General features: G+C 39.2%; 1 protein-coding gene across 6 annotated transcripts; it reads right to left on the bottom strand.

The window, feature by feature from the left end:
* Window positions 1-1,229: 1,229 nt before the first annotated feature.
* LOC103428470 (protein VASCULAR ASSOCIATED DEATH 1, chloroplastic-like) lies at window positions 1,230-26,181 on the bottom strand. Of its 6 annotated transcripts, none has more exons than XM_029105599.2 (19): window positions 25,853-26,181; window positions 25,520-25,579; window positions 23,682-23,732; window positions 23,380-23,445; window positions 21,958-22,053; window positions 21,697-21,795; window positions 21,107-21,204; window positions 20,827-21,014; window positions 20,304-20,344; window positions 19,756-19,837; window positions 19,528-19,614; window positions 19,349-19,403; window positions 19,022-19,088; window positions 18,772-18,871; window positions 9,705-9,766; window positions 9,571-9,613; window positions 9,183-9,484; window positions 8,665-8,909; window positions 1,230-1,260 (listed from the first exon to the last, which is right to left on the bottom strand). In XM_029105599.2, the coding sequence occupies exons 1-19, from the start codon at window positions 26,048-26,050 to the stop codon at window positions 1,245-1,247; spliced, it is 1,956 nt and encodes a 651-aa protein (XP_028961432.1). In that variant the 5' UTR covers window positions 26,051-26,181; the 3' UTR covers window positions 1,230-1,244. The 6 variants fall into 6 exon arrangements, 5 of the variants coding, with proteins under 5 accessions (XP_028961432.1, XP_028961431.1, XP_028961429.2 ...); XR_011582736.1 differs by lacking the exon at window positions 1,230-1,260 and adding an exon at window positions 2,849-3,175 and having other exon boundaries at window positions 9,314-9,484; XM_029105598.2 differs by lacking the exon at window positions 1,230-1,260 and adding an exon at window positions 2,849-3,175.
* Between the last annotated feature and the right edge of the window lie 702 nt (window positions 26,182-26,883).

Genomic DNA, 26,883 nt, shown 5'->3' with positions numbered 1-26,883 from the left:
TTTTCTCCTTCCATACTAGCCACTATATAAGACTTTGTGAAAGGGAAAAGACACACCAACAAAAGACATCAACTGTTTCATTTTCTCCTTCCCTACTAGCCACTATATAAAGAGACTTTGTGGAGAGGAAAATATCTTCACTCTTCTAGTAATCTTTCTCTCTCTTAGTTTACCCTCTATGGTATCACCTTTGACCCTAGTATAAAAAAGCTAATAAGAACTATGGCAGTTTGATGTTTGTGCATTGGCACAAGGTACTTAGGCAATCTAGCTGGGTTAGATGCAACCGAATCCTCAATTTTGTGATGCTCTTGTTCGTGGTTCGTGAAACGAGTTGTAAGAACGTGACCCACCGTGGAAGATTGCTTGAGCTATTCACGTTTTTATTCCTTTGAAATTTCTAGATTTTGTTGCTTGGTATATGTTCTTCATGGTTATATGAACTTGTGTATGAACTTTGGTGAAAAAATTCCAACCCGTTTGCTAGAAAAGGTTTGTTTGGAGAAAAATGTGATTCTTTTCAAGTTTTGTGACCCCCTTTTCGTGCTGTTAGAGTCAGTTTTTGTAATTTGACCTTTCCAACGACATAAGATATCATCAAACACGAGTGAGATATGGTCTCAAAAAGTTGACATCACAAAATCGATAATCTTGGATGTCCAGATTTCTTGGAGGAAGATAAAAGTGATTCATGATTTCACTCTTGGCCTCACCGTTGTATCTCTAACGATTTTGGGCATGTTTATCTACACTATTGGATTTGTCTTTGGGAGATGAATCGAATGGCGGAGGGGGTGTCAACGAACAACCAAAGGCTGGCGCGTAACTTGCACGCAACAATGGAAACTAGATGTCAACGAGCGGCACATAATTGAAATTGGACAATTTGATTCGTCCGTAGTAGGGTCCATTGAAGAAAGGATCATATATTTTTTGTGAGTATTCTTTTTTAGTCTTATCAGTACACAATCTAGTTCTTTTCTCGAGTACATTCATGTACCAGAGCCTTGTAAATATTAGACATCTTGCCCAGTGGGAAAGCTACATCCAGTACTTGACCAATGATTTGAGCGATATGCCCCAAGTTTTTTTTAAGTGCGGGAACACATATTTAGATCGGTTCTCAACCATAGATATAGAACAAGAGCCAGCTGAAGGTGAATTCATGGCCCTTGTGTGTGACTTCCACGATCTATCTTCTTGTTTTGTGAGTTCTTTCCTTCACGGTTTTGCTCCCATTCTTTTCAATCTTGTAATAGTCTGTGCCTTGAATCAAATCATTTTAGAACGACTTTGGTACTCAAGATCAAATAAAATGCGATTTCAGTAATGACAATATAATTTGTTTTGTTCAATAAGCAAGTCAATTCCTTTTTGCCTTATTTGTCTCTACTTGAAACTCTGAATCATTCTTTTGAAGCCCATCCTCTTCATCATAAGTGATCCACTTGCCCTGAAATGACTTGACCCAATAGGGAAATCCCAATTCATTGGGCCTTTCAATGCAATCAAATAGAAAACCCCCAATGCGCCATATTCTAGGAGCCCAAACGAACATTTTTGAAAATATTAGGTTATAAATTATTGGATGAATTCTTGACAGAAGAAAAACATATTCTTTCTTTAATCTTCCCAAGAGCTTCTACCAACCGCGGCCTAAAAAAAGGAAAATACGAGAAAAAGTAGAGGTGCTTCTCCTTGCTCTCCCTATGACGACTTTAACTCTCGGCTCCCTTCGCAAGGGAATAGAATCCCCTCCCCTCCCCTTCCCTCCCCTCCTTTTACACTTTCTTTTTTTCTCTATATAAAGAATTCAACAAAAAATGTTGATGTGATTTAATCTTAACTGTTACAAGAGTAGGGGAGGAAGGAGAAAGATTAGGAGAATCCTACTCCCTCTACAAGTTACGGTTTTACAAAGTCCGATGTTTTGCCCTCGATTTCTTAACTTTCTTAACTTTCTTAAACTTTATTTTCATATCACTCTTCAACCTATAAGTTTATTTTATTTTATTTTCATTTAGAACTACAACTGTGCTTTTAGTGAAATTATACAAGCCCTAAAATCTCAGGGGGGACCTGAGAGGAAATTTCGGAAAAAAGACCTTCTAGGTCCCCTTATTTTAAAACTCTCAGAGTTCTGCCTCTTCTATGTGTGAAAATCTTAATAAGCCTAATTGCATTAAAATCTTTTGCCTAGTTTCCATTGCTCAAGACGCACCTCCAGAATAACTAGAGCCCCCGGCCCTCCAGAATAACTTAGTGCTTCTCGAGCCATCTCTCTGTCTCGAGTGTCATATGTTCTTCTTGGCAATATTATTCGAGAGGCGTCAATATGAGCTCGTGCTGTTCTCGGCGGAGGCTCGAGTTGTTCCCCAAGGGGTGTCTCGGGCAATGGGGACTAAACAAAAGGTTTGAATGCACAGAATTTGCTGTATATACCACAGAGTTATCTTACTCAAGCTTTGCCAAATAAACAAGGGACCCAATAAACAATTAAAAGCCATGAATAATCATTCGTTTGAAACACTTGCTAAAAGAGCATATCAAGGCACGGTGTTCGCTCTCTAAATCCGCCATAGGGCCTCGCGGGCATGCCGGGGATTTGCTCACATACGAGATTGGTAGGGTGCGGGCGTGCCACTACTAGATGCCGCTAGTAGACGGGATTTGAATGATTGAGGTTGTGCCTGAGTTTGACTTCGAACCAAGAGATTGTGCCATTGAGTAGGAGTTACTCAAATCAAAGTTCTTTCTTTGCCTTAAAAATAAGGACTTTACTTATATGGAGAAATAGAATAATATGTAAATGACAAGGTTGCTTGGAAATGTAAATGACAGAGGAAAGTGACTAATATTGCAGATTGCTTGTAATTTATATGATGGAAATGAGTACATAAAAGCTACAAATGAGATCGATACTACAAGTGAGTAGCAGAGCTAATAAACAAGAAAAGCAAAGGATGCTTGGCTAAAAATAAATGTCTACAAGGAAGCTGATGAGCTAATTTGAGTAGAGTTTTGATTGGTTGTTTTGAGTGTTCCTAATCCTTGTGCTTGTGCTCCTTTATATAGAGGTTTGGAAGAAACCCCCTGTTGAGGTTTTGTACTTGCTCGAAAGAAGCTTGGGCAGCTTGCATTTCCTTACTTGGGTAGCTTGCATTGCTTTTGCCAACTTGCATGTAGAAACAATATTAAAAGGGGAACTTGTATTTCCACCACATGTTTTCATCACATGTTTTCCCACTTGTAATAAACTAACAATTAAAAGAAGCAAGTTGGCTTCTTTCACATATTCTTGCCCGAAAGCATGCATGGTGACTTTCCATCCACTTGCATGAAAAAGCATGCACTTTATCTTTGATTAAACAACTCTCTTGGTAAATCTCCACCAACAACAACAACAACAACAACAAAGCCTTTTCCCACTAAGTGGGGTCGGCTATATGAATCCTAGAACGCCATTGCGCTCGGTTTTGTGTCATGCCCTCCGTTAGATCCAAGTACTCTAAGTCTTTTCTTAGAGTCTCTTCCAAAGTTTTCCTAGGTCTTCCTCTACCCCTTCGGCCCTGAACCTCTGTCCCGTAGTCACATCTTCGAACCGGAGCGTCAGTCGGCCTTCTTTGCACATGTCCAAATCACCAGAGCCGATTTTCTCTCATCTTTCCTACAATTTCGGCTACTCCTACTTTACCTCGGATATCCTCATTCCCAATCTTATCCTTTCTCGTGTGCCCACACATCCCACGAAGCATCCTCATCTCCGCTACACCCATTTTGTGTACGTGTTGATGCTTCACCACCCAACATTCTCTGCCATACAACATCGCTGGCCTTATTGCCGTCCTATAAAATTTTTCCTTGAGCTTCAGTGGCCTACGACGGTCACACAACACGCCGGATGCACTCTTTCCATCCAGCTCGTATTCTATGGTTGAGATCTCCATCTAATTCTCCGTTCTCTTGCAAGATAGATCCTAGGTAACGAAAACGGTCACTTTTTGTGATCTTCGCTAGATTGCTCCGGTCATTAGTGTGGATAAGTATATAAATGGATAGAGATAGGAAAGCAAACACAAGATGTACGTGGTTCACCCAGATTGGCTACGTCCACGGAATAGAAGAGTTCTCATTAATTGTGAAGGGTTTACACAAGTACATAGGTTCAAGCTCTCCTTTAGTGAGTACGAGTGAATGATTTAGTACAAATGACATTAGGAAATATTGTGGGAGAATGATCTCGTAATCACGAAACTTCTAAGTATCGGAGTGTGGTGTCGTCTTGACTTGCCTTATCTGTCTCATAGGTAGATGTGGCATCTTCTCTGGAAGTACTCTTCCTCCATCCAGGGGTGGTATCTTTAACTGGTGGAGATGCACAAGGTAATGTATCAATTTCACTTGAAGCTTACTTGTAGTTTCAGGCTTGGTCAAGCGCGATACAAACCATGTAGTAGGAGTCCCCCAAGTCGCCAAGCTAGGGGGTCTGCTGAAAGAGGTGACAGACAAGGTAAGCAATCAGAGCTCCGACTGATTGTTCACCTTCTCCCCATCTTGCAGCAGCATGAAGGATAAAGAGAAGAAAAATGAGAAGAGATGATATGAGATACTTTTGCTTTTGAAGAAGTAACTTTCCACAGGCTTATTCTTGAACTGAGCTGGAGGGTTTTCTGGTTTCCTCCAGAGTATAAGGCCGACTGAAGAATTTGAGGGTCAAAACAAGTCCATCAAATCTAGAGTACGTTCCACCCTGCTGATATGGGATACTTTTGCTTTTGACAGAGTAATGGATGTATCGGCACGTGTGCTGTTACGCTTGTCTCCACATGCTTCCTTGTATCCTTCGCACTTGCCCTATCTGTTCCTCAAGCAGATGCGGAATCTTCCCTGGAAACATAAGATGATGAAGATGAGTACTCGAGAGCAATGCCAGGTAAGTAATCAGGTAAGGGGTTCCAGGCAGTCAGTTCCTGGCTGGAAGCTTGATTCCAAGTGCTGACATATTGCTCTCTTTCTCCTTGTCTTGCAGGTAAAAACAAGGCCAAAAGAAAAAACAGGGAAAAAGCATGATATGGGATACTCTTGCTTTTAACCCTGATGATATGAGATATTCTTGCTCTAGTATAGCTTGTTTGCAGAGGTATTATCGGGGGGAAAGAAAGCTGAATATTTCGAAAGGCTTTGTTGGGAGTGCCCTCTCAGATATGATGAAGGGTTGAGCATTTTTGCAGGTCTGCCTGTCCGTTGGGATGGAGGTCGACATATATAGGAGTCTCCCTAACAACAAGTAGTAATGCTATTCCTTTACCCTGCTTGGTCATAGCACGGTAGTGGGAGCTGCCAGTTTCACATGTTTTAACTCTGTCAGAGCACTTTGAAAAAGTGGTCTGTGGTATCTGGCTCTCGAGATTCGGAGAACGATGCCTCTTCGATTTTTGAGAAAGCAATCATGCTGGGGGTCTGACTCTCGAGATTCGGAGAGCAGTGTCTCTTCGATTTTTGAGGAAGTAATCATGTTGGGAGTCTGGCTCTCGAGATTCGGAAGGCGGTGCCTCTTCGATTTTGGAGCAAGCAATCTTGTTGGGAGTGTTGTCTCGAATGTGAGTAAAGGTTGGACATGTTTGCTAGTCTACCTTGCCACGAAGCACAAAGGTTGACACACAGGGACTTTCCAATTATCCAGCAATGGTACTGTTCCTTTACCCTCTATTCGATTTTGAGAAAGTAGTCATGTTGGGAGTCTGGCTCTCGAGATTCAGAGGACGGTGCATCTTCGATTTTGGAGCAAGCAATCTTGTTGGGACTGTTTTCTCGAATGTGAGTAAAGGTTGGGCATGTTTGCTAGTCTACCTTGCCACGAAGCACAGAGGTTGACACACAGGGACTTTCCAATTATCCAGCAGTGGTACTGTTCCTTTACCCTTGTGGGTAATAATATGGTAGCTAGACCTTCAAAATTTATGTGTCTAAACTTTGTTAGTGCTGTTTCTTTGCTATTCTTTTACATTTCTTGGTCAGAGCGATGTAGTGGGAGCTGCAAGCTTCACGCGCTCAACTTTGGCAGAGAACTTTGGCAAAGTGATCTGTGGTACCCATGAGTTATTGTTGCGTGTGGGAAGTGGGTGATTGAACAGTAAGATTCATGTGCTTTCTACTTCACCAGAAGTCTTCGACAGAATGCCCATAATTTCTGCAAAGCTGAGTGTGCGTGTGACAGGTGCTGACAAGGCTAGAAAAGTAGATGCCTCTTCGATTTCTGAGATCGGCCCTCGTGGTATCTGAGCAGCCCAGCTTTTGAGAAAGCGAGCGCCTCTTCGATTGATTCGGAGAACGGTGCCTCACCGATTTTTGAGAAAGCAATCATGCTGGGGGTCTGGCTCTCGAGATTCGGGGAGCAGTGTCTCTTCGATTTTTGAGAAAGTAATCATGTTGGGAGAGTGGCTCTCGAGATTCGGAGGGCGGTGCCTCTTCGATTTTGGAGCAAGCAATCTTGTTGGGAGTGTTTTCTCGAATGTGAGTAAAGGTTGGGCATGTTTGCTAGTCTACCTTGCCACGAAGCACAGAGGTTGACACACAGGGACTTTCCAATTATCCAGCAATGGTACTGTTCCTTTACCCTCTCTTCGATTTTTAAGAAAGTAGTCATGTTGGGAGTCTGGCTCTTTAGATTCGGAGGACGGTGCCTCTTCGATTTTGGAGCAAGCAATCTTATTGGGAGTGTTTTCTCGAATATGAGTAAAGGTTGGGCATGTTTGCTAGTCTACCTTGCCACGAAGCACAGAGGTTGACATACATGGACTTTCCAATTATCCAGCAGTGGTACTGTTCCTTTACCCTTGTGGGTAATAATATGGTAGCTAGACCTTCAAAATTTATGGGTCTAAACTTTGTTAGTGCTGTTTCTTTGCTATTCTTTTACCCTTCTTGGTCAGAGCGATGTAGTGGGAGCTGCAAGCTTCACGTGCTCAACTTTGGCAGAGAACTTTGGCAAAGTTATCTGTGGTACCCATGAGCTATTGTTGCGTGTGGGAAGTGGGTGATTGAACAGTAAGATTCATGTGTTTTCTACTTCCCCAGAAGTCTTTGACAGAATGCCCATAATTTCCGCAAAGCTGAGTGTGCGTGTGACAGGTGCTGACAAGGCTGGAAAAGTAGGTGCCTCTTCGATTTCTGAGATCGGCCCTCGTGGTCTCTAGGGAGCCCAGCTTTTGAGAAAGCGAGCGCCTCTTCGATTTCTGAGATCGGCCTTCGTGGTCTTTGAGCAGCCCAACTTTTGAGAAAGCAAACGGCTCTTCGATTTCTGAGATCAACCCTCGTGATCTCTAAGCAGCCCAACTTTTGAGAAAGCAAACGCCTCTTCGATTTCTGAGCAGGCGCCTCTTTGATTTCTGAAGCTCCGTCGAGTGCAGATTTTTATAGAGGCTGGCATTAAGTTCCAAAGCACACTTGAATCTCCACCAGTAGAAGCTTCATTCTTGCACTTCTAAGATCTTGATTTGTCCGACCTCTTCTCTCTTCAACACCTTTGAAAATGTCTGGCCCCTCCGACCGTCGTTTTGACTTGAACCTTGTTGAAGAGGCAGCCCCGCCTTCTCCAGACAACATATGGCGCCCATCCTTCGTCTCCTCAACTGGTCCTCTTACCGTTGGGGATTCCGTGATGAAGAATGATATGACCGCTGCGGTGGTGGCCAAGAACCTTCTCACTCCCAAAGATAACAGACTACTTTCCAAACGGTCTGATGAGTTAGCTGTTAAGGATTCGCTGGCTCTCAGTGTTCAGTGTGCAGGTTCTGTGTCTAATATGGCCCAACGCCTATTTGCTCGAACCCGCCAAGTTGAATCATTGGCGGCTGAAGTGATGAGTCTCAAACAGGAGATTAGAGGGCTCAAGCATGAGAATAAACAGTTGCACCGGCTCGCACATGACTATGCTACAAACATGAAGAGGAAGCTTGACCAGATGAAGGAAACTGATGGTCAGGTTTTACTTGATCATCAGAGATTTGTGGGTTTGTTCCAAAGGCATTTATTGCCTTCGTCTTCTGGGGCTGTACCGCGTAATGAAGCTCCAAATGATCAACCTCTGATGCCTCCTCCTTCTAGGGTTCTGTCCAGTACTGAGGCTCCAAATGATCCCCCTCCGGTGCCTTCTCTTTCTGGGGCTCTACCGACTGCTGAGACTTCTCCTAAGCAACCTTTGGTAAATCTCCACCACCAAAACAAATTGGAAGAACAATATTATAATGTCAAACCCCTCCACTTGCATCTAAATATCTTTCCAAGTTAGCTTTCTTGCATATTAATCCTCCAAATGCCATATTTTACCCAAATTGCCCAAATAAGTAAAAATGGGTATATTTTGAGTGCAAACACACGGAAAATGAAAACAGAAACTAGTGCTGTTTCTTATTATGTATAATTAATCGACGCTACGGGATATTTAATTTATCACTTGAAATCAAATGAGAGCATTCTGACAGGCCGTGATTCGCCGTTCCCAAGAGGAATGACTTAACTATAAATCTCAATTAACAATTTTCTCTACAAGTTTACGGATTTTCTTCATAACGGAACAACACATATTTTGTAACCGGAATAAAAAGGACAACATACATTTCGTAATCACTTGAAGAATTAGAAGGATATACAATTGGACGTTACCTGCGCTTACTTAGATGATTAATATCCTTGAGTTGAGCTTTTAACAGAGCATGTTCATGCTGCATACTCTCCAGCCGAGTCTCAACCAAGCGCATCTCATCTTTTAGGTGGTGGATTCGCTTCTCCAGCCAAGCGACCACCTCCGATGATCTTTCACCTACTTGACTTCCCAAGCCACTCCCGTAGTCCACAGGCGATTGCACATGGATGTGTTGGGGTCTAGCTAATAGCGCAAGTATGCTCAACTACAATCAAAGAAACAAATTATGTTTAACTAACATAAAAGAACGATTAAGAAAGCTGACGCAATGCAAATTCCCACTAGCCGTCACATTATGCATCGTGCAGCACAATGTACACAAACTAATGCAATTTTAACGTTCTGACTGCGGTTACTAGCAAAGATCAAAATAGTAACAAATTAATCCAACATGACGACAATTCAAGGAAATATGTACACAGCACCAGGGCCAACACGTGATAACAAATATTTGACCAATATGGTCGTGAGTAAATACCTGCATGATGAAAATCACAACAAAAACGATGACTATGATTAAGGGAAGCTGGCTTGGACTTCTCAATGAGGACTGGAATTTCAGCATAGATTCTCTTAACCATGATGTAAGAGGGGAAACATCAACCGTACCTCCCAGCAACCGCTTCCCAACTTGCCGGGCTGCATCCAATGATTTAGACATGTGTTGTACCCTAGTGTGTTCCCTGGGCTCGTAAAACCTTTCTGTAGGTACACCCATCTCTGCTTCAATTTGAGGATGAACTTCAAATTTCTGAACAATGGTAACCGCAGCAATCCTCTCTGCTTATGAAAATAATTATATGAATTGATCCGAGTATCCACATTAACAATAATTACATGATTTAATTTGTCCACAACAGTCCTACCTTCTTGTTTTTCTAGATTCTTCTTCTTCAACAATTCATGTGCCTGAATGAAACATTAGTCCATGCAAAATTTTAGGCAACTCTGACAAACTCCAAAATCCACACAGATGCAAAAATAAATAAATATATAATACCATGTTTATCCAGGTTTCAAAAACTTCTCGACATTCTTCCATGGTAGACTGCACTATTTTGCCTGCAATTTCATACTTAGCATCAGATCAAACATAATATTAGGTCTTTGATCACAAAATTACTCTACATCCCTAATTTTTTGTATATAAGAGACGAGCATACACCGACATAAATAATAATCGTTTTAAAATGGATAGAATGGCACACAAAACACTACAAAATTTAATAGTATAAAACCATTAAAGAGTTGCTTTCAATCATGACTCTCTCAAGGGCTATTGCATAACTTCAAACAAATAGCACAAAGCATGTTAAAGCAAAGCTACCCTAACTAAAGCACAAATTTTCACTAAAAAGATCCTCCCCTAGAAACTCATTGCGGCATGCATGTGTTAGGTTTTTTAGCTCGTCAATTAGTGTCCTTTTCTGTTTAGGATTGTTTTAGGGAAAAATAAATAGATTTTCTTCGAATGAGGAAAGGAGATCGTATAACTTATAAATATTGCAAAGTTATACCGGGAGAGAGCTTGGCTAATCAGCATCGCTTGTTGGTAATGGACGTACATATCAAAAGAGAGAGAAAAAAGAACAAGACCTGTAAGTGCCCAAGGACTAGATGGTGGAATCTAAAAGGAGAAAAACAAGCCATTTTCAAAGAAAAAGTAATCACCCAATGCGTGTGGGATAGAGAGGGGGAAGCTAGCCAAAGGTAGGATTCCATGGCTAGTTGTATCCGAAAAGTAGCAAAATAGGTATTTGGAGAGTCCAAGGGCTTTGCTCCACACCAAAAGGAATCTTGGTGGTGGAATGAGGAGATACAAACAAAGGTGAAGGCTAAGAAGGAATGCTGTAAAACCCTATACAAGGATAGGACCAATGAAAATGGTGAAAGGTATAGAATAGCGAAGCAGGAGGCGAAGAAAGCTGTGAGATAAGCTAAGCTAGCGGCTTATGACGATATGTATAAGCGACTAGATACCAAAGAAGGAGAGTTGGATATCTATAAACTAGCTAGAGCAAGGGAAAAGAAGACAAGGGACCTAAACCAAGTGAGGTGCATCAACGATGAGGATGGAAAAGTTCTTGCTACAGACAACGCGATTAAAGACAGATGGAGAGGTTATTTTCATAATCTTTTTAATGAAGGACATGAAAAGAGTACTTCTTTGGGGGAGTTGATTAACTCCGAAGAGTAGAAACTACTCCTTTTACCACCGAATCAAGAAGGAAGAAGTGGTTGTAGCTTTGAAAAAGATGAAACATAGATAAGCAGTGGGCCCAGATGATATACCAATCGAGGTGTGGAAAGTCTTGGGAGAGACGGGTATAGCATGACTCACATACCTTTTCAACAGGATTTTGAAAACGAAAAAGATGCCAAATGAGTGGCGAAAGAGCACTTTGGTGCCTATCTACAAGAATAAGGGCGACATACAAAATTGCATAAACTATAGGGGCATTAAGCTAATGAGTTATACAATGAAGCTCTGGGAGAGAGTCATTGAGCTTAGATTGAGGCAAGAGACACAGCTTTCGGACAACCAATTCGGGTTCATGCTAGGGCGCTCAACCATGGAGGCAATCCATCTCTTACGAAGATTGATAGAAAGATATAGAGATAGGAAAAATGATTTACAGTCTTTATAGATTTGGAAAAAGCGTATGATAGGGTCCCAAGAGATATTCTTTGGAGGATTTTAGAGAAGAAAGAAGTACGAGTAGCATATATCCAAGCTATAAAGGATATTATGATAGAGCAAAAACTGCCGTAAAAACTCATGAATGACAAATCTAAAGCTTGCCCATAACTGTTGGGTTACATTAAGGCTCATCCTTATGTCCTTACCTTTCTGCATTGGTAATGGATGAGTTAACTGGACATATTCAAGATGATATTCCTTGGTAAATGCTTTTCGCAGACGATATAGTGTTGATAGATGAAACTCAGGAATGGGTAAATGCGAAGCTTAACCTTTGAAGAGAAGTGTTGAAATCTAAAGGTCTTCGCCTATGCCGATCAAAGACAAAATATATGGAGTGCAAGTTCAGCGCAAATGGAGGCCAAAATGAGTTAGGGGTGAGGATCGGAGATCGGGAAGTACCAAAGAGCGACCGCTTTTGCTACCTAAGATCTATCTTGCAAAAGAACAGAGAATTGGATGGAGACCTCAACCATAGAATACAAGTTAGATGGATAAAGTAGAAGAGTATCCGACGTGTTGTGTGACCGCTGTATGCCACTGAGCTCAAGGGAAAATTTTAAAGGACGGCAATAAGGTCGGCAATGCTGTATGGCACGGAATGTTAGGCGGTGAAGCATCAACACGTACATAAAATAGGTGTAGCGGAGATGAGGATACTTCGTTGGATGTGTGGACACACAAGAAAGGATAAGATTAGAAATGAGGATATCCGAGGTAAAATAGGAGTAGCCGAAATTGAAGAAAAGATGAGAGAAATCGGTTATGATGGTTTGGACATGTGCAAAGAAGGCTTCCAGACACTGGTTAGAAGATGCGACTAAGAGACAGAGCTTTAGGGTCAAAGGGGTAGAGGAAGACCTAGGAAAACTTTGGAAGAGACTCTAAGAAAAGGAATACTTGGATCTAACGGAGGACATGACATAGAATCGAGCGCAATGGCGTTCTAGGATTCATATAGCCAACCCCACTCAGTGGAAAAAGGCTTTGTTGTTGTTGTTGATTGTTTTAGGGAAAAAAAAGGGGTGCACGAATTCTTCTCCTAAAAGGACTAGGAAAGAATCTTAGTTTCCTTATTCATTTTAGATTAGAAATCGTAGAAGTCTATTTGAAATTGGAAAAAAGTCTAATTTCCTATTCCACTTAGAATAGAAATCATAATCTATAAAGGACATGTAAACTGCACCCTATGCCTATAATAGGGTGTGGTAAAGCATAAATTTGGGAGAGAAAAAACAATGACAGCCGAGACAAGAGAGAGAGATTAATTCTAGGGTTTTGCAAAAGTTCTGTAATTGTCTATTATTAATAAAAGGAGAGGTGATTTCTCTACCTAGACCTAGAGAAATCACAACTAGATGTAGGCAAAAGTTCTACCGAACCAGTATAAGTCTTGTGTGTTTCTAAGTTTTCTATATTTGCTCGTTTAGACTATTGTCGTTGGTTACATTAAAGAGCAAGGTCTAGTGTGCAGTTTTTTCAACAATTGGTATCAAGAGCTAAGTTCAAGGTGTTCTATGATGTCAAAAGGGAAGATGAATGCGGATCTTGGACCTGCATTAAAGCCCTTTGACGGCAATAATGACTTCACGGACTGGCAAAGGATGATGAAGAACGTACTGATACAGTAGGATTTGGATGATGCACTCGATGGTGAGAAGCCGACAAACATGACAGCAGCAGCATGGACTAAGGTTGTCAAGAAGGCCAAGAGTTCCATTGAGATCCATCTCATAAGACCAGTTCGGTCACACATCATCAAAAAGATGACTGCCCAGGAAGGATGGGAAAAGTTGGAGAATGTTTATATGGGCAAAATCGTGTCCAATAAATTTTTTCTAAAAGATGAACTATTCGGGCTTCGACTAGAAGGAGGTGATATTGAAGATCACATATGCACGTTCCAGAATTACACAGCTAATCTTCAGAAGGTCGAAGAAACTTACAAAGATGATATGGCTATCATCTTGCTAAGGTCTCTACCTTCGTCTTTCAAGCACTTTTGAACAACTCTAACATTTGAAAAAGAGTCCCAGAAGCTTGAAGACGTAATTCAAGCTCTTCAATCATATGCTAAACTAGATGATATAACTGAAAGCTCTCAAGGCCTTTATGGAGAGGGGGCGGGAAAAGACAAAGGAAGAGAAAACCGGCAACAGAGGTAGGTCAAAATCCAAGAAGAAAAAAGAAAAGAAGGAAGGTTGCTTTGAATGTGGTTCACTTGATCATTGGAAAAAGAACTGCAAGATTTGGAAAGAGAAGAAAGCCAAGATGGAAGGAAGCTTAGGTTCAGCTAGTGTAGTCACCGAGCATGAGAGTGACAAGGAGCGTCTTTTAGTAATATCAGGCTCCAAGGCTTTCACAAATTGGATTTTGGATATCGGATGCACTTTTCATATGTGTGCAATAAGAGAAAGGTTTGATACTTACAGGGAAGCCAGTAACGGGGAAGTCTTAATGGGGGACGATTCTTCATGTCCTGGTAATGCGAGGTGACCTACAACCCAATAAGTTGTATAAGTTAATTGGGACCACTATAGTCGGGGGAGTAGCTATCTCTGTAAATCAGAGTATAGAAGACAAGATTGAACTCTGACATCATAGGCTCGGGCACATAAGCCAGAAAAGGTTGCAAGAATTACACAAGCAAGGCCTGTTGGAAGGCGTGTCATCTTGCAAATTGGACTTTTGTGAATATTGTGTTCTTGGAAAGCAAAGAAAGGTATCATTCGCAAGTAGCAGTGCAGATAACCGAAGGAGCAACTCAGCTATATTCACTCAGACGTTTGGGGCCTTGCACCAACTAAATCAAATGGTGGAGCTAGGTATTTTGTTACTTTCATGGATGATTTTTTTCTGGGAAGGTTTGGGTTTATTTCATAAAGCAGAAATCCGAGGTTTTTGTAAAGTTCAAGGAATGGAAAACAAAAACCGAGAATAAAATTGGCAGAAAGATCCAAGTACCTCATAAGTGACAATGGATGTGAATATACAAGTAATGAGTTTACTGATTACTGCAAGCAGGAAGGCATCATAAGGCACTTCACAGTAAAGAAGAATCCCCAACAAAATGGAGCTGCTGAGAGGATGAACCGAACTCTCATAGAGAGAGGAGCATGCGATTTCATGTAGGATTGCCTGATAGTTTTTAGGCAGAGGCTATTAATCATGCAAGTTATTTGATTAACAGATCACCATCTACAGTTCTCGATTTTAAGAGTGCAGAAAATGTATGGTTTGAGAAGCCGATGGACTATTCCAAGCTTAGGGTGTTCGGCTATAGTGCTTATGCACATATTCCAAGTGATGAAAGGTCCAAGCTCAAACCGAAGTCTACACATTGCATACTCTTAGGTTTTGAGAAAGGAGTGAAGGGTTTCAAGCTTTGGGATATCAACAAGAAAAGGTTGTCAGCCGAGATGTTGTCTTCGATGAGACAACCATGCCTCTGAATGAAGTCGAGAGCAGTAAGGAGAAGGACAATGTTGAAATTGAAGCAACAAAGAATCCGTTAATTAGTTGAGATGAAGAAGCTCAGGTGGAGCAAACCGAGCAAGAAGCCGAATCTGTGGTTTTAAGGAAGAAGAGCATCAACATGGTTCACCAGTTAGGAATCAGGTGGAGCAAGAAACAGGGCAAATTGAAGGCGCTCCAATCCGCTTGATATCCCAAAGGGTTCGAACTCCAACCAACAATCCACCTGCATTCCGGAGATACATAGCACTGGACAAACCTAATCGAAACAAGAAGAAACCTAATAGGTTTAGGTTTGACCAAAGAAATGGAGTCTCTTAACATTAGTCAAGGAGATTCGACTACTTATCGAGAGGCAAGTGATGAGCAAGATAGTTGGATAAGTGCTATGATAGAAGAAATTGAGTCTTTACAAGAACTCTGTTTGGGAGTTGGTTCCTAAGCCCAAAGACAAAAAGCTAGTTGGATGCAAGTGGGTATTTAGGAAAAAGGAAGGACTACATGAACAAGATGCTGTGAGATTCAAAGCAAGGCTCGTGGCTAAGGGGTACTCACAAAACGAAGAGGTGAATTATGATGAGATCTTTTCACCTGTAGTCAAGCATACTTCTATCAGATTGCTTTTAGCAATGGCAGCTCAGAATGACATGGAGATTGAGTAGATGGATGTGAAAATAGCATTTCTTCATGGGGATCTAGAGGAGATGATTTTCATGGCTCAACCAGAAGGGTTTGTTGAATATGGGAAAGAGAACCTAGTATGTCAGCTAAGGAAGTCCCTCTATGGCTTGAAACAGTCTCCAAGGCAGTGGTACAAGAGGTTTGATTCCTTCATGCTGAAAATCAATTTTAAAAAAAGTTTATATGACTGTTGCGTATACTATCATGTGTTCCAAGATGGGATGATCATATTACTATTGCTATATGTGGATGACATGCTAATTGCTTGTCAAGACAAGTCTAGAATTCAAGACTTGAAGAAGATGTTGAGCGAGGAGTTTAACATGAAGGATCTAGGTGCTGCACATAAGATCCTTGGCATGGAAATTCAGAGAGATAGGATCGCTGGAAGGATCTGGATATCACAAGCCAAGTATATTCAAAAGGTTCTTGAGAAGTTCAACATGCAAGAAGCAAAGGTAGTTTCAACTCCTTTGGCGGCTCACTTCAAGTTAAGTGGGCAACAGTGTCATAAGTCTGAGGAAGAGCAACAAGTAATGGAGAAGGTGCCTTATGCGAATGTCGTGGGCTGCCTTATGCATGCAATGGTATGCACACGTCCCGACATAGCTCAAGCAATCAGTGTCGTTTCCAGATAATTGGCAAATCCAGGAAAGCAACATTGGGATGCAGTCAAGTGGATTTTGCGTTATTTGAAGGGTTCTTGGCGAGAAAGGATTATGTTTGAGAAGCAAAAAGAAAATGCAAGGGTGTTAGGATATATGGATGCCGATTATGCAGGGGACTTGGACAAGAGAAGGTCAACTTCTGGTTATGTGTTTACATGCATAGGAGGACCAATCAGTTGGAGGGCACTACTGCAACCAGCTACAACTTTGTTGACCATAGAGGCAGAGTATATTGTATTGGCCGAAACTGGAAAGGAAGCAGTTTGGCTTAGTGGCTTGGTAAGTCAAATGGGAATCACTCAACATTGTGTGAAGCTGAAGTGTGATAGTCAGTGCCATTCACTTGGCAAAGAATCAGGTTTTTTTCTGGAAGATCAAAGCACATTGAAGCAAGGTATCACATAATTAGAGATTGGGTGGAGTCTTAAGGAGATTTGGATTGAAAAGATTCATACGGATGACAATGCCGCAAATTTTCTTACAAAGATAGTGCCAGCCAAGAAGTTCAAGCATTGCTTGAACTCGATCGATCTCGTTGATTGATTAAAGTGGAGCACCTCCTCACTTGAGGTGCAATGAGGCAAGAAGAAGATTGCCAAGGTGAAGACTCTTGAAGATTTCCAGAGCTGCTTCAAGAAGGTTCAAAGATAGTATGGTGTGCAACGATCAAGACTTGATTTGACTCACCAAGGTGGAGATTGTTAGGTTTTTTGGCTCGTCAATTAGTGTCCTTTTCTGTTTAGGATTGTTTTAGGGAAAAAAAAGGGGCGCACCGATTCTTCTCCTACAAGGACTAGGAAAGAATCTTAGTTTCCTTACTCAATTTAGATTAGAAATCCTCGAATTCTATTTGGAATTGGAAAGGCAGTCTAATTTCTTATTCCACTTAAAATAGGAATTATAATCTGTAAAGGACATGTAAATTGCACCCTATTCCTATAAATAGAGTGCAGTAAGGCATAAATCTGGGAGAGAAAAAACAGTGACAGCCGAGACAAGAGAGAGAGATTAGTTCTAGGGTTTTGAAAAAGTTCTAGAATTCTCTATTATTAATCAATGGAGTGGTGATTTCTCTACCTAGAGAAATCACAACTGGACGTAGGCAAAAAGTTTTGCCGAACCAGTACAAGTCTTGTGTGTTTCTAAGTTTTCTATATTTGCTAGTTAAGTCTATTGTCGTTGGTTACATTAAAAAACAAGGTGTAGTGTGCGGTTTTTTCAACAGCATGTACAGAAAGCACAAGTCAAAGGGCATCAAACATATCTTCAAACAAATTTTACTAGATTTTAAATGGTAGACTGCCATTACACTGATTTGGTAGAAATATACTTGATGGAATATGCATAGGGGCACAGCTCATGAAATGCTAGTAGACTGCCATTACACGATTTGGTAGAATTATACTTGACGGAATAACCTAAGAGTGTTTAGTCTAATGGTCAGGCCCTTGGTTTGCTACCAAGTGGTCTGGGGAGTTTCTTACTTCCCAAATGTTGTGGGGTCAGGCGGCGGGGGTTTGGTGGGGGGGGGGGGGGGGGACTTTATGGAATATGCATAGGGGCACAACTCATGAAATGCTCTCCGATGCACCAGCACTTTCCCAAGAGACAATGGCCCCATGTATGTACATGTATAATCTAAAGTATTATTTATTTTGTCAGAAACAACTTGGACACTACAGGATCATAATGCTAGAACATTCCAAACACAAGAAATTTGTTGGGTTTTTTCCAGCCTATGATAAGTTGTCCTAAGTCTATTGGGAATTAATAGTCTTAGAGGATTAAATTGTTTTCCCAATTTGAGTTGTTTATCCAATTGGAGTTAGTTTCTCAATTGGAGTAGGTTTTATAACTAGTTTCCAATTAGGATTTATAATCCTTATTGAAGAAGACCTTTATTATGTCTATATAAAGGGGCTAGTGTACTAGTTTTGTATAGGAAGGGAGCAAAACAATAAATTGTATACCACTCAAGGGATTAGAGTGAGAGAATATTGTAAAGTGTGAGAAAAGAAAAGAGTATTTCTTGTTCTTGTTCTTTCAGGTTTTTCGTCAAGTCCTAGTTCTAGAGATTTGACAAAGATTATTGGTTGTACTCATTATTGATATAGTGAAAGATTGTTGTTGCTGTCCCGTGGACATAGGCACACATTGCCGAACCATGTAAATTCTTGGTGTTATTTATCTTGGTTATTTGTTTTTCGATTTCCGGAGTTTGTTCTATTTTTCTCATTCTTAAACACGATATTCTCAACAAGAAGTGCATCTTTTAATGAACTTTAATTCTTTGTATGACTTGTATTTTAATGTGCTATTTATATTCAAATCATAGGGTTTTTGGTACAACTTACTACATCTTGACTCATACGTATGTAACTATTTATGCATGTCTTTGCCTCTCGTATAATTTCTTTGGAAACTCTGGTGTTTCCCATGTCGAATCAATCAAATCATTTCTCATGTCACATGTTTATGTCCATGATTGGCCAACACAAACCAAGGTAAATTCCAGAAATAAACAAGTGTTGTCCAGGGCACACCTTTCCACACAGTTCTCTTTGAAAATGCCACATTCGCATAAATCTTCAAATTGCAGCAATCCTTTGATACATCAGGATCTCTCTCAATGTCCCAAAATCCCTGAAATGAAAAAAATATATATGAGATAAATTGAGTTCTATTTTGTCTACAACAGCCAAGGTTTAGAAAGGTAATCAATAAATTTGTAAGAAAGATATATATAATACATGTATGGTGGAATTATGAAATTGGATGAAATGTAGCTTGTACCTCAACACGGAAATAATCTCCATAAGGCACATCGTTGATTTCTTGTGATGTCTCAATAACTAAGTGGCTGGCAAAAGTCAAAGTTAATGTGTCATGAAAATAACAGACATTCTTGAGATGAAAGCAAAGTGTGGACTGCATAAATTTGTTAGATTATTTACAGTTCATAATACATCCCAGCCAAAACAAGATTTGCAAATGTACGATCTCAATTTGACATGGCACCTAAGTTAATCTGTCATCCCTTCCTCACAATATAATCACAATCTATGCAAACCAATTCAAGAAACATTCAAAAATGGCATTATAAACACTAATATCAGCAACCTGTTTCTGTGAACCCGAAATTTCTGGAGCTCCTGGCAGCTGCCAAATTTTGCCCCTTTATGACAACAAAAACATTTTTTAAAACAGACTGAAACATATAATAGAACCAACCAACAAAGCATGTAGGTCCACATGAGAGATTCATAAAGTAAATGATAAAACTAAAAACATGGGCATACCAAAATAAATTTTTATTGGGTGCTGAAAGGAAACATCACGGGAAAACCCAAATTTATCATGAGGATTCCATGGAGTACACTTCAACTCTGAAAAGGCATAAAAACATACAGATTAGAAACTTAAAAACAAAATAATAATAAAAAGACTTTGCCTCAAAATTCTAGAACCATCAAGAAACCTGAATTATGCACTAAATACAGGGATTCATCAAAGCTCCAGGAATTTACCTTTATCTCCACAACTTCTATGAAATGATTCTGTGAACACATCATCAGAGAAAAATAAACTAAAGAAATCTTCAACCTTTATCTGCACTTCACAGATTGGATGTTAATTTTCAAACTAACTTTTCCATAATGGAAACAGTATTTGAAATGACAAAAATAAATAAAAATAATAATGGCAGAATGTAAAAGATGCTAATATATTCTCCTCCTGAAGCTTTGTTGTACTTCACAAACCTACCCTCTTGTTTTTTAAGTAAACATTTAAATATAATAGGAATGCTTCTTTCTTACTCTTCCCCCCAACATACAGTCATATATGACGTCAAAACTAGATTCCATTATCTCAGAAACTAGATTCCATTATCTCAGAAAAAGAAGAGAGCGGGAGGGGGGCGGGGGCGGGGGCGGGGGAATGCAGGTAAAATGTCATGCAGACATCAAACTATACATGGATTGGAGGGTACTGCAACTATACCAATCTTTAAGGGAGAAGAATGTACTTAGCATACATTCAAATATAATTATTCAGAGAAAGAAAAGAAAATTACCGGAAACTGTGACTCTGCAACCTTTGTATAACACTCTGGAACTGCATGTCAAAAATAACCAGCTCAGCTAACAAGACATAACCAGAATTGATGGATTCAATACGCTCAAACAATGAAACTTGAAGAAGAGAAAATATAGAAGCATCAATTAAATTACCAAAACCTAGTAGCCAATCAACTCAGATATACACATGCTTTAGCAAGATTTGAACCCATGACCAACTTCACCCCCACCTACCCTTTTAGAAATTAAACAAAAGGCTAGGGACATTTGTATGTATAACTGTGTCATACAGAAATTCATCCACTGATCAAATGTTTCATGCATATCCCATCCCATTAAGACCCCAAATATTTCATGCTTCTAGAAAGAGATGGAAGTGGTGAGGTGAAACTGTATTGCACAGGGACATAGCACAACAAAGACAATTATAACACCCAGAGGAATCCAAGTTTGATCCCCAATCATCCCTGACAAATGAAGTAACATTAGCAATGATTGTAGATTGTACAATAAACTCACCATTTGGAGCATCAGAGTTTTCCTCTTTCCAGATCAAAGTATCTTTCGAACATGAAGGGTCACTATTCTGAGCTGGTTCTAAATCCTCTTTTACAATATCGTGTTGCTCTGGAATTGATGTCAATGCAGAGTCGTCTACAACACTGGATGCAAGCTTAGAGTCTTGTGAAACATGAATATCCCTGTTCCTGGTCCAGGTTTATTCAATATATAAGGACGAGTCACAATTACAAAACATCATATACCAGAATAAAATATTAAAGATATTTCTGAGAAGTACCTGTCAGTGGATTCCAATTCATTAACTAAGAATTGGGAACTTTCCACCTTTTCAATTCCAACCCCATTCTCTTGGCTGCCAGTCTCAGATAACAAATCCTGAGAGAAAATTGCAGATAAGAGGGAGGAGGAAGAAAAAGTCAAGATGAGATCTTTTGAGTGAAGCACTCATATACTGTAATATGTTGACGTCAAACTGAAGGCAAAAGACTGATCATGCATCATAGGAAATTTACATGTTCTTGTAACTATTAGTTAAGTCTTTCCATTTTCTTGCAACTATGCTTTCACACTATCATATGATTTTAAGAATAGTAATTAGGCCTTCACATTTTCCTGAACTAGTATATACCAAGATGAACAGAATAATTCAGCAGCCCTCACTAGAACTTCAATTAGAAAACAACTTATGTCCAGTTATCTATGGTTACATTTCCTGTTAAATCTATAAAGAAAACAAAAATGAGTTGTACACATAAATGAAATCTTCTTTCATGAAATTCTGTATAAGTAAAAAAAGAAGTTATGAATTAATCCACTTAAAGAAATGAATCTATCACTGCCAACTGTAATAAAAAATAAATTAGACACCTGTTCTCTAAACTCTTTGCCACCATCGACAAATTGCAACCATCCATCATTTATTATCTTAAGTGCTTCGTCGCGAGACAGAAAGGATGCAAAGAAGTACTGCCAAAACAGTAAGTGGTGTAAGATATTGCTGATACTGAAATGACATTAAAAGGGCAAGGGGTTTGCAAGATATCGTTGCTGATACTGAAATGACATTAAAAGGGGTAAGGGGTTAACAAGATATCACCAGGACAAAGTAAACATCAGATTTAGCATTACCTTCTTGCTTCCAGCAAAAATTTCTATGGCATTAGGGAAGATCCCTGCTGTCTTTGCTCTTCGTACACTTGTGACTTCTTGGAATGGAATTATTTTCTGAAGGGGAATTTACATTTAATACATAATGATATTTTTTAAAGTCCAAACCAAAATGAAAACATAATTTTAATAATTGTACACATAAAGTGACCTTAAATCTCCTGAAACAATGTATGGAACCATCTGGACCACTCCTCATTACGAATGAATCAACCAATGTCCTAGAAACACAACTGGAAAAAGAACTCCCCACCTAATGTCCTAGGAGAAACTTAAGGACAACATTCAACCAAAAAAGAAGTTGAGATCTATTTGGATCATATCTCCAATATGTCTACAACTTCTTAAACAATCTCTTGAACCATACATTATTCAGAGCCTTCCTGCCTTCAACCCTCAAGAACTGCCATAGCAACAAAGTTCCACCTACTCCAGTAGACCGTGTAAGATATCAAAGGAAAGAAGCACTAGGAGAGTCTAGGTCATCTTTAGTGTGACAAGGTTAAACCTAAAAAGTATTAAAAGCTTTATATCAAGTAGAGATCTTCTCAGATAATATCTTTTAAGGGAGCTGATTTTCACAAACCCTTTTTAACTTCTCACACACCCCTCTTGATTTCTGGCCATCATTTTGAATAAATCAAACAGAAATAACAACAGGATTAAACAAGGGTGTGTGCTTATCATTTCCCTCTTTTTAATAGGTGGGCTACACCCTAAAAAGTTTGCAATGGCTGAATTCTTTGGATTTAAAGGCTACTTATAGATGACTAAGCAAATCCTATCCATCGAGGACACTAGGGGGGATCCATGTATAGAATTGTAGACCTTCATCTGCGTCCAAAAACTCAAGTTCTAAATCTAATCGAAACCTACAATATAAAAGGCTTGCTGTATCAATTCCAATTAACTTTATGCTTCAGTATCAAAACCCATAAAGTTCCCCAAAATTTTTCTGTTTTAACACCACATAATTCTCCATACTTAGCTTCTTTCTTTTTTATATCAAAGGCTGGCAAAATTTGGAATATTATTATCAGTTTTGATTACTGTGTGATTCCTGAAGCCCCTTTAAACATAGAATTAATAATTAATTAACTCAGCAACAACAACAACAACAAAGCCTTTTCCCACTAAGTGGGGTCGGCTATGTGAATCCTAGAACGCCATTGCGCTCGGTTTTGTGTATTAGTGCACAATCAATGCATGAACAAGATTTGTTGAATTTATATATAAAATTGCTAGAAAAAAGGAAGATGAAATTTCAGCATAGGAGGCTAAAGTTAGCAAAGAAAAGAATATAAGATGCATAGCACTTAATTTGCAACAATTGTAAATTTATTATAATAGGACAAAGTTCAGGACACAAATTGAATATCATACCTTTGTCTCAAATCCAAATATATTTGAGTAAAAGCAAATATAATGAACAAACAGGTACATATGACCCTACAAGAAACATGTAATGAGTTAGCAACGCGTTAAAAACGATGTTCAATCAAGAAGTAAAAAGAAAAGTTATAATTTTCGACAAAATCAAATTTTCATCATGAACCAAAACAAAGAGTATGGTAATGCATTAACCTACTACCTAAACAATGAGAAGCAGTACATCAGTTTTAACTATAAGACCTGACATAAAACTTAATTTCTAAATAATAACCTATAGAACGTATAAAATGAACCTGAATAAGTATGTTCTCTTGGAATGCACAGTTGAAATCTTCGATGAGGACCTAAAGAAAACAACAAAAAAAAGTACAGGAAAAAAAGAGAAAATGTCAAAGATACACTCAAATAACATAAAAGTAGAGGTTCAACTATATGTATGCATGGATGAGAGGGAGGGAGGGAGGGAGGGAGGGAGGGAGGGAGGGAGGGAGGGAGAGAGAGAGAGAGAACTTCCTCTACTTAACATCACACTAAATGCTCAACAACTATAACTATTTGAATCAACATGTAAAGGCATGTTCCTCCTAGCATCAACATATACCACTAGTGGACATTGTACACTTTGTCACACAAACGATTAAATGTCATCCAAAAGTCAATAATGTCTGTGTTAATGCATCCTATGACCCAGTCTACCTTTTTAAGAAGTAAAATATAGAATAAACTGTAGTAGTCCTTTCAATTACAAACTTAATACTCAAGGATAAAGTGAAGATATCCGAGGAAAAACAGGCATTTTACCTCCTATCATTCACTGCAATGCCTAACAGGCCAAATATTGCTCCCAGGCTAACTACTCACATTATAATTCCTGCATAAATGGATTTTATTCATACCTTATGGTATAGTTCAGCAATTAAGTTTTTCTTCAAAATATTTTGACCGCTTCTAAATAATTCATCAGAAAAATCGGATCATGTTCATATGTGTCGTACTCATTAAAATGAAATCACGTGATGAGTGTAACACAACAATGATTTGACATATATGAACTAAATGTCCTGACAAAAGACTCCTTAGCCGCATTTAACAGGTATTTTAGCCATGATGATGCTACTTATATAAGACAACCAGTAAAACATAGTACAAAAAAGAATTTGGTACTCAGCTCTGTGTCTCATTTCTCCACCAATGCATTTGGGAAAGAGAACAGACTCTTGAATTTTAACAAAGTTCAAAAACTTGATGCATATCTCAATGCCAAAAGTAGATTAGTGCTGCCAATCACATCCTATTTCTAATTAGCTAACCACCCAATAAAGATTATTCTAACTTTCACGACAGTAAGACTAAATTAGGGTGGAGAAACAACCCAGCAAAATATGAAAGTTAAATAAGAAACCTACTGAATTGTAGAGCATTAAAAATCAACCCAAAAGGGTGGAAAAAATAGTGTATATCAAGTTGGTATTTAGGGAAAAAGATTCTTAGTTCTTTGAAAATGAGGTACAACCTGCTAAAAATTTAAGGACTTGTGGTACTTGCCATGACTTCCAAGTTAAACTTTACAGTATAATATAATATATAACATAGTATATCATGTGCAATGCTTGAACGAAGAGGCTGAAGTTTGATCAATTATGTTAGATGGGTGATGGATCCTTCTATCAGGACTGATGCTCAAGTACCTTCCTCTCTATTATTATTATTTAAGTCAGTACACTGTTGAGTTTTAACTCTAGCAAACTTACGGTACCTAAATACATAACCTTTTTCTTACTAATCAGAGGTTCAACATTTCTTCTCCGAGAACAGCCTCAAGGATATTACTTTTCCGCTATAGTCCGATCACAATTGCTCTTTGATCTTCCCTAAATCAGTTAACTCTCAAATAGAAAATCTGTCAGTTCACCATTGTTATTCCTAGAAATGTATCAAACCTCTAAACAGTTTTGCATTGCTAGATAAGCACAAGATTTGCTCCGAGTTTGGTTGACAGACACGATTACTTTAAGTCCCAGGATGGTAACATCCATACTTTACTTTCCGTTTCTAAATCAATCAAAACGAAAAAACACAAATGAAAGGGGAAAAAACACTTTGAATAAAACCCGAAATTATATTCACTCACTTCTTCGGGCGGAAGGCGAAACAACTGGCGATACTCTTCACTCCTCAATGATGCTGCGGACTGGAATATAAAAGAAAAAAAATAAAACAATAATCCCAATTTTCCTCAATTTATACTAAAAAAAAATCATTTCTTCAGTAAACAAGTCTAAATTCATTTTTCAAAAAAAAATTGCACTAATTTCTTCTTCCTAAGTTGAAATGCAGCAATTAACTAACAAATACTCAAGAATTTTAAGTGAGATTTGTGTTTTCGAACTGGGAGGCCAAAATTACGAACTTTCCCGAACCACAATACAAGTAAATAAGCTACGAGTGTATGATCGGGAATGACCAGATCGGCGGTGGGAGAAGAATTGCGAGTCTCGCTGCGATTGGGCGTGTCGGCGGAGCAAGAGAGAAGCGGCGAGGGCGAGCGTTCAGCTTCGGAGGGGGCGTCGGTGGAGAGCCTGGACGGCGACGGCGAGGGATCCTTGATCGGGTTCTGCGGAGGAGCTTCGATCCTCTCCGGGCTCGCGGTGGCCACGGCCATGTGTGATACGTTTCGGGTCGGGTTTTCGGGTTCGGGGCGAAGGGGAAGGAGAAGTGGACCTTCTAATTTTGGTTGGGGGAAAAAGCGTCGGTTAGGTTGCTGTGTTGTGGTTGTGGGGGTGGGAGTTGTAGTCGACCTCACTCTTTGAAAACGAGGGAAAGTCCAGAGGCGGTCAGTATGGGGTCAGTCGTCCGACGTTGACGTTTTTCCACGTGGCATCTCGAAATTGAATAATGAGCTAATTACAATGCACGCTGGGTTCGTGGTGAGTTTATGATTGGATCGGATAGTCGGTACGTAATGACAAAATTACGGTAGACAAAATTAATCTTTATATTGGTATTACGTTAAAGTAATATTTTTTAATAGGTAAATGAAAAACTTTTATGTTTTAAGTATTATAAATGACAAGTTTATTATTTAATTGAATTGTGAAGCTAAGTCTAATTTTTTCTTTTCAATATCGCTGTCTGAAAAAATAGATGTCTAATACTCTAATAAAGTCATCTCCAATACATCGAAAAATTTAAAAAGAAAATCTTTAGAAAACTTTTTTTTTTCACAAACGATATTAGTTATACTAAATGAGAGGGGTGATCTTTAGAAGACCATCTTCAATGCAAAATACTTTAACACTTATAGTTTTTTTTTTTTAACAAACAATATTATCTACACTAAGGGATGGAGTAGTAGACTAAACATCACAATGAGTTAATAATAATATAGTTCAAGTTCGAATTTGACCGTTAAATTTAATTTCCAAAATTATTTAGATCTTTTATTTTCACATTTATTCTCACATATTCAATGCTAAGCAGAATTGAAAACATTTC

This window comes from Malus domestica, chromosome 07, assembly GCF_042453785.1.
Source record: "Malus domestica chromosome 07, GDT2T_hap1".
NCBI classification, from domain to species: domain Eukaryota; kingdom Viridiplantae; phylum Streptophyta; class Magnoliopsida; order Rosales; family Rosaceae; genus Malus; species Malus domestica.
Note: the sequence above shows the minus strand (reverse complement) of the source record. Positions and strands in the feature narration are given on the sequence as shown.

Coding starts and splice junctions, on each gene's coding strand:
- LOC103428470 (XM_029105596.2), bottom strand. CDS start 26,050: ATGGCCGTGGCCACCGCGAGCCCGGAGAGGATCGAAGCTCCTCCGCAG. Junction 21,205..21,696: donor GCAAAGAGTTTAGAGAACAG/GTGTCTAATTTA, acceptor ATTTTCTCTCAG/GATTTGTTATCTGAGACTGG. Junction 18,872..19,021: donor GAGATTATTTCCGTGTTGAG/GTACAAGCTACA, acceptor TTTTCATTTCAG/GGATTTTGGGACATTGAGAG.